The 8,529-nt window shown below is 38.3% G+C and overlaps 1 protein-coding gene across 1 annotated transcript; it reads right to left on the bottom strand.

Annotated features, from left to right (window-relative positions):
• Positions 1 to 735: 735 nt before the first annotated feature.
• Positions 736 to 8,246, bottom strand: LOC131048814 (uncharacterized). Its single transcript, XM_057982887.2, has 2 exons — positions 7,314 to 8,246; positions 736 to 1,915 (listed from the first exon to the last, which is right to left on the bottom strand). Exons 1-2 carry the CDS (start codon positions 7,890 to 7,892, stop codon positions 1,232 to 1,234), a joined length of 1,263 nt encoding a protein of 420 aa, XP_057838870.1. The 5' UTR covers positions 7,893 to 8,246; the 3' UTR covers positions 736 to 1,231.
• Between the last annotated feature and the right edge of the window lie 283 nt (positions 8,247 to 8,529).

Raw genomic sequence — 8,529 nt, 5'->3', positions numbered from 1 at the left:
ATAAAACAAAATGGTAACGATTGAATGCAATTCCTTGTAAAAAAAAAATCTTCTGTTTGCAAACGAGGAACCCTCTGCAAAACTCCATGGTAGAAGAGGTACAGAGCTAACATTAGATTATCTGCTCCACCATTTTCCCGCATTGTAGATGTACATTTTGTTCATAAAGCGCACAGAGTTAATCAGATAAATTAAATAGATGCTATTTATTTCAAGAACCTTAATAAAGGATAATTATTTATCCTGGCACAAAAATTTTAGAAAAAGAATGTCTTCGACTGAAGATTATAATCCACTCACAGAAGAGGCCGGGAGTGATAATTCCTCTTAAGCACACGGGATTAAACAATTTAATCCAATATTTGACAATTTTAAACAATTATTTCTCAATTTCAATACAATTAGACTAATTGAGAACAAATTAATTGGGAGTAAATGACAAAGATAAGAGACTGGGATAAACAAAATAAATTTCATTAATTCTTACTCTATTGGTGAATGTTATTCATCTGTGATACCATTTCCTATTGTGATATCAGTATGCATAATTTACTTTTAATAATCCTCAAATAATGTTAGTTGATTTCCATACCCTTGCAACCTCCACAATTTTATTAATACTTAAAAAGGGGAAAAAATTTCAGAGAAGAAAAACTAAAATGCTGGTTTGCAGAAACTTATTCGAAAGGTCAAAACTGTATCCAGAAAACTCCTGCCACTTCATTTAGATCTAGGAGACTCAAATGCCCGATATCTTAAAAAATGAAGACTACATCGCAAACGTAATTAGAAATACTATAAATATGCACCCCCTAACTTCAAGGCAGGTCAAAAACAGAAAAAGAGGTAAGAGAAATATCAAGAATCTGCAGGTTAAATTGGAATACATTGCCGTATAGTTTAAATCGCAATGCATTCCATAGTTTAAATAGAAACTCATTTCCGTAGCTCGAATTAAAGTATGAAGGCGAATTTCAAGCCCTGCAATTGCTATTCTCATCCTTAAGGAAGTGTACTGAATAATTCAACACTTCAGCTAAAGTAAACCCCAATCCTTCCGGAGTCCAGGTCCAGTCTCTTGATTTTCATGAAGAAATAGTATAATTTGAGGAAACATCATGATATAACTTCCTGGAGAATATGCGTTATACGTGAAATCTACCAGTGACCAAGCGCCTGAATGTGACTGAAATCAAGATACAGGAATTTGCCATTTTGAAAGAGCTGCAACTCATAGAAGTCTTAAATGAGAAGTATCATTAACCCTCTGAATCTGCCATCCTGTTTTAAAGGAATGCCAGAGGACAGTAATAGATGTGTTGTCTATACAAAGCCGATGTGTCATCAATGGATTAGAGCCAAGCAGTCCCCTTAAAAGGCACTTAATAGCCATGCCATGTGTAAAGATGGCTACACACGGATTTGGCTGCTTACATTGTTCTTGTAACTGCCTCCAACTGCTGCCTTCTCTGGAAGAGTCAATTGCACTCTCATTGTCTCCTGTTGTCACATATTGCAGCCTGCTTTTACCAGACTTTCTTCTTCCTAGGTGCTTTTGTCTATTAAATAATTCCCACTGTGATACACCAGTATCATCTCCATCTTCGATGGGATGAACCTGCACTGAGTTTTGACTTGCAGAACTTTTAAACTGCCTGTGGTACTGTCCAGAGTTCCTTAGGGTTGCGTATTCTGCCCTCCTCAAAACTCTACAGTTTAAAAATTCAACCATTCGGTACTCAACTTGACGCTGGGACTCTCCACCTGGTGCACAAAAGTCAGGCTGGTATTTGTCAATGATATTAAGCATATCAGGAGTGTATATCTCCGAACGAAGGCGACCTTCCCATTGACCTTGGCTCATCTCCACCAGTGATTCTGAGCACTCCACCTTCTCTTCTGAAATATTCAGTTCCTGCATATCATTTATCAGGGAAAAGATAAAATCAGATGGACTGCAGAATAAGAATATTGATACACGTGTTGAAAACAGATTGAAATAAACAATAAAATAGCATATATTTACTATAAAGCTCACAGAGGAACAGGTCTTGCAGATAACTAGCTTACCGTAAACAACTAAAGTTGCTTTGGCCTAATTATTAGTGCAACTGAATCCTAACAAAATCACTAGAGCCATAAAGATGAAAGCTTAAGGGCCAAAATGTTGGGCACACAATATAGACCATGGTATTGATGATAGAATGTAACTTGATAAGGAATCATGAGCTCACTCGACAATGGAACCAAATTAACATTGGTTTTTCAGTTTGCTAGCAGCATAATTCAAACTTGTCCAAATATTTTACAGAACGATATTACTTGTAGTTTTCTTGTCCATATCAGATTCTTTAGTCTTGACTCTTAACAAATGGCTTAATATCATCCTTAAAACATAAACCTGTACATCTGAATCCCTAACTAGCATGGGACGCACTTGTTTAGAATCTCAAACCTCAGTTTGCCAGAACCACTTACCTTGTATAGATAAAGCAATTACAATTTGTTTAGTCATCAAGATTTGGACAAATTTGTAATATAAAGCAATGACAATGTTGTTGAGATAAATTGAATGGATAATCTGATTTAGGAGATAATTTTCTGATTTGTCAGACGTATAAGAACCACAAATCTGAAATGTGAAAGTAAATCAGCAAAAATGGAAAAAGAAACAATCATAGATAGAGTTCACATAGCACCTTATTTGTGTGGGAAAATGTTTTTGAAAAAAAACCCAGCCACAAATCAGCGCAGCTCACTATATTATCAATATAATATGATTATAATACAATATGAAAGTTCATTCAAGTGCCCTCCACTATATACTCCAAAACAAGCAGAATCCTGGCAACATTTTAGCAAAACCTCCTTATTCCAAAAGCAAAACTATATCAAAACACTACCACAGCACCTTATTTATAGACAGAAGTGATACAGGAAACCACCAGTAGTTTCCAAGACCATAAACCCAATCCATGTGTCCACATCACACATGGTGCCACCATGTGCAACCCGTTCACCTACTCTTTGTGACTTTTCACCTCCCAATGCTCATTAAGTCCATCTACATAATGTCACCAAGTTGTGACTCTTCAACTTTTATCTTGGAGTGGTCCTTTTGTCTTGTTGTTACCCCAAAATGATGTGCAAAGTCCATGTCATACAATATTCCAAAAGTGGTCCATCCCAAGATAAACACACTTAACCACCAAAATTAATTGTTAGTTAAGAAAGGTGTACAACACTAATCCCTATAAATTGACACCAGGAAGATGCCCACTAGGTGGAGTGCAAAAGACAGATTAATGACATATCTAAATGTAAACTACTTTCTTATCAGTATTCCTTTCAGTCACCATCTCATATACTTCATTAATTATGATATTATCAGTGTCAGCAACATTCTCAAGAATCGTGATTCATATCATTTCTTTTACATCCTTCCACTGCCAACACAATCTCTAAGACCTCGAAAAATTCTAATTTTGTCCTTATGGAAAGTGATAGTATAACGTAATAAATTTGAAAAGTACACAAATTGTCACCAAGAATTGATGAAAAACAGACGTGCACTCAATATGTTGTAATAACAGCTTATGGTAGTGATTAATCCACTCTCCTAAAAGGATCAAAAGAAATACATAGAGAAATGGTGCTCCTGAAAGCTTCACATCTCCGTAGCTCCAGACCTTCTGCATCCAGTTATCTGCACTTGAATGGAGGCTCTTCCATTGCCACCAACCGAATGGTTTCTGAGTGTCCCCAACCCTCCCGTTCTTCTGCAAATGGCACCAGCAAATTTTAGACAGCATTGTGGATTTTTGTGTGGCTAAAGGTTCCTCACTCCAGGACATTGCTGTCCGTGCGGCTCCTACCATTGAGGCAAATTCAACACCTTGGCATGCATGCCCTAAACCCTCAACGAATGCTTCGGTTGCTCGGGCAAAAATCAATTCCAAGGACAACACAAAAATAATTACAACCCTCTGACAAGCTGATTCATCCCCAGTTCTTGAGCTTACTGAGAATATAAGAAACGAAGTAATCAAAGGTGAGAAGTTTTTAGCCACCAATGGATTAATCGGACAATTTAATCGCTTTTGGCCTGGAGTCCCTAAGCTGCATAGGTGGATAACGATGCTTGGTGGCCTTTAATGAAAGGTAATCTGGAAGTCTAACCTTGTGCTCATGGTTTTTTTATCGTAGTTTTTTATTGTGTTAAGGATCGAGATGTTATCCTTTGTGAGCACTAGATTTGGGGACAGCACATGCTTCAGCTCAGACCTTGGCACCCAGAGTTCAATCTTTTCATTGAATCATTCAGGGTGAAGCCTATTTGGGTCTGTCTCCCAAAGCTACCATTACAATTTTGGTTTGATTCCTTGGGCGATTTTTTGGCAACTGATATAGATACCTCTAATTTCACTCAAACCTTCGGTTGTATCCTTGTTGATGTGGATATGTTGAGAGATCTCCCTGGTTGAATCACTTTCAGAGTTGTTGATCGCTATTGGACACAATCATTGGATCATGAAGGTTTGCCCTTCCGTTGTTGTGGATGCTATGAAACATGACACAGCCACTGATTGTTCCAGGCCCAAGTCGAATGTCAACTATTTGGGGTCTTGGTGGAAAGATGCTCTTCCACACCATTACACTGTGGACACTTCCCCTGTGCAATCTGTGAAGGTGCTCAATCCTTTGCCCATATCTCCTCCAGTTTTGCGAGCACCATCCCTGAAGTTGGTGGATACAAACACAAAGAACCCTATCCCTGGTCATATACTGCAAATTTAAGGCAACACGGGAATGGCAAAGCAATTATGAATGGTGAGCAAAACGAGATTCAAGTTCATTCTAAAAATGCAGATGCTCAAGAGTTGAAGCCCATGCTCTCTTCAGGTAATTCTGAAGAATCAATAGCAGTGACAACGAAAAATAAGAACGTAGAAAACTTTGATGGCAGACATAAGCTGAGGTCTCCTTATACTCAACAAGGTTTTCTTATCTTTAATTCTGCACCCCTGTTCATGGATCTGATTCAAATTATCTCATTTTACTCAATCTTTTAGTTTATGGGAGTGGTCCCCAAGACAACAATTTATCGAACAAAAACATAAATCCACTCTTATAAAAGATTTAGATCAAAACAAAAATACGACAGCACTTACAAACATAAATCAAACTAATATAGGTGGGAGCATGTGTAATTTTTTTTTTCCACTTATTTGCATTATTACCTTCACTCTGCATCTTTCCATGGTCTGACAACCAATTCAGAAATCCAACAATTCCACTGCAGCTTGGAAATTAATCAGTTCAAATAACATTACTAGAGACTGTACAACCGTTCTCCAAACTGACCCTTCTACAGCTCTTTCTCATTGCCAATAATATACATAAACTGAAAACGATGTTTGACAGTTGCAAACTGTGAGTTCAATGCTCTTTAATACATTGTAGAAAAATTGTCTGTGTAGCAGTAATTGGTTGCTAAATTGGCTGGAAGATTAAGCCCGGCATTATATTATTTTTCTTCTTTGTCTATGGTATTAAGACCTCATGCATCACTTCAATTCTTTCCAAAAACACAAATGAAACCATGTGTTTTACATTACCAAATACAAACAATTCCTCTCTGGCTAGAAGCCATTCATTGAGATGCACAAGAGGTTTCAATTGTTCCCACAAAAACCCAGAAAAGACATCTCGGCCTTGGCTGATATATATGCCTTCATACTAGCCAGAGGCCACAAAAATTACCTTGGATTGAGATGCTTGATCATAACAAGAATACAGAACATAAAAAATGGTTGAGCTACCTATTCTGTCAAACAGTAACAAACAAGAAATACCAGCAAAAACCATAGAACATAAGACTTCTTACTCATGGATACAGATCCTTAACCAGAAAACCAACCTGAAGCCTTTGACAAGGCATATAAACTTCCACTGATGTATTGCATGTAATGATATTTCCATGGCTCAAAATGCAAGGTTTATGAGCATGCCGGCAAGAGAGACTTCTTGTTCTTGGATAAAAATCCCTGACCAAATGACCAGCGTGGGACCTTTAACAAGGAAACATCACAAGTCCAGTGTTTATATGAAAGTAAGTGAGCTTACATTTAGTAGTGATGCCGAATTTGTGTGGATAAAGCCTACCAAAGAATAGCTGGACAACTGACCCATGGATGTAATAATTAAATAGAAAAGCAATCTTTGACATGGTCCCGATGGTCAGGTAAGGATGCTTGCATGACATAAAGATGCCACCAGAACTGAATACAAAACTTTTTATTGACTGATTTGGAAACTTGACAGAGAGCCCAAACAAGGGTCTATTGCAGGGTAGTCACATTGATAAGCGTAGCGCTTGTGTCTTGTGTGTGTCTGTGTGTATGTGTGTGTGAGATTGTATAGGTGACAAAGATGCCTACGTTTCCAGGTGTGAAAATTGAACAAGAGACTTCTAGATCATATATATGGACCCCCTTGGGCAAACAATGCCAGACGGGGTCTTTAGCTAGGTGCCCAGTTTCTTTAGTGCAGTATGCTTCATTAATGTTAGTAAGCATATATGATATAATGACTTCTAGCATGCAAGATATCACTACTGCTTTCCTTCAAGTCTCCAATTCCAGTTATCCTATACGATGAGCGCACTAAATCAGACTTTCATCTTTAAATTTAATACAATATTGAACCTATACCAAAAATATTATACATAGATGTTGTCTAAATCAGAAGTTTGACTCTAAGTATCTTCAACCGAGTATAAATGGGAATTTCAACTTTAAGTATTCTTAATTGGCACTCTCTTGTAAATTTTGGACAGGTTCCGATTCATCTCCAGGACCTACTCCCATCCGTTGAGCTTCCCTACCATAGGACTACTTGCTTATTTCATTATGTAATTTAAATATTTCAGATTTTCTCTAGATGCGTTGAATCCAATTTTCAGCACCGCTGTCAACACATATTAACAACGGATCTGGCACAGTTGAAAATGTTGGAGACACTAACATTCAAACCAAAGACCTGCTCCTGGCAGGTGAGTCGCTCTACCACTGAGCTACTTCCCCATTTCATTATGGGATTTTCAAATTCTCTCTGAAAAGTGGATTGCAATTTCCGACATACCCTTAAAATACCGATAGGTATTCTTTCGGCATTCACTGAATTCATTTTTGTGCTTTGATATGAGATAAATCAATGGGTATTCCAAAGAGAAATTTATAGGTAACCATCTATTGAGCTTTCTGAGAGAATTACAAACTCGAAGTACAGAAGCAAAAACATCTGTTCCATACCTGGCAAATGGCTAATGCTGTTTGCTTGGCCCTTTCAAGAGGCGAAGAATAAACTGAAGTGAAAGTGATCCCTTGAGTCTTGAGAAACACCCCTAGAGCCCGGGCCTGCCTTTTCCCATTTGCAGTCAATGTTGCAGAAGGAGATCTGCCCCCAATCAGCTCTGCCCTCTCATTCATAGTGCTCTCTGCATGCCTTATCAAATACACCTCTGTCATGACATCGTCCTCCATTGACACCCACCTGGAATGCTGATGATTCTCCAAGGAAGCTGCAGAGCTCGCGGAGGAAAGTGTAGGAGATGGCAAGGCAGCAGCAGAGGTGAGAATGTTGTAAGGATCCCACACCCTTACAGAAGGACCCATATAAGGACTCCCACTGAATGATAGCTGGGGTGACAGGGGGGATGCTGAGGGGTGACATGGCAGGACCTCTGGCTCCTGTTCTAATACCTTCTTTTTCTCCTCTTCCCCTTTACTCTTTTCCACCTCTTCCTCCTCCGCTCTTACTGCTGCCTCTTCTTCTTCTTCCTCTTCTTCTTCTATCCCCTCTTCTTCTTGGGAAGATTGGACCTGCCCCATGACTGGCAAGAATGATGTTTCCAAAGACACCCAGAATCAGATCTTTCTATGAAACATGATTGCCGAACGGCTGAGATCTAGTCAACTGTTCTATTGTGCCAATTTTAGTTTTGACTAGGTTGGTCACAGTTTTCACAGGCATTGAGATCTCATTCAAATCCATGGTCCTCTCTTAATAGGATTTTGATGCTTCGTGGACATATTGCTGTTACGATCTTGGCAAATCCAATTGATGACAATAGTCTAGTTAAACCAAGGCTTTCTTCTACCATTGTATAGGCTGTAATTGACCATTTTCGTTCTTTTTCCGGATTACCCACCTCTGCACGATCTACCAAAAATTTATTGACGCACTCATCTGTATATGTACATGGGGACATTTATTCATTCGCCTGTCAAATTTTTATTTGTCTTAGATGATTAAAATGCTCATTATTACATTAAATGGGTCCATTTCTTTTCTATTTGTTTTTTATTATTATTAGTTGTTTATGTAAACATGAAGCTTACCTCACTATCATTATTATGTGCTTGAATGAATGAAGGATTTTTAATGACGTTCACAAGACCAACAGTCTAAGGGACCCAACACCAAACTTATGTCATCTTCGTGTTCCTCTCAATATCTACTCTTCGG

The sequence above is a fragment of the Cryptomeria japonica genome, chromosome 10 (genome assembly GCF_030272615.1).
Source record: "Cryptomeria japonica chromosome 10, Sugi_1.0, whole genome shotgun sequence".
NCBI classification, from domain to species: domain Eukaryota; kingdom Viridiplantae; phylum Streptophyta; class Pinopsida; order Cupressales; family Cupressaceae; genus Cryptomeria; species Cryptomeria japonica.
The sequence above is the reverse complement of the archived record's forward strand: the minus strand, read 5'-3'. Positions and strand labels throughout refer to the sequence as shown.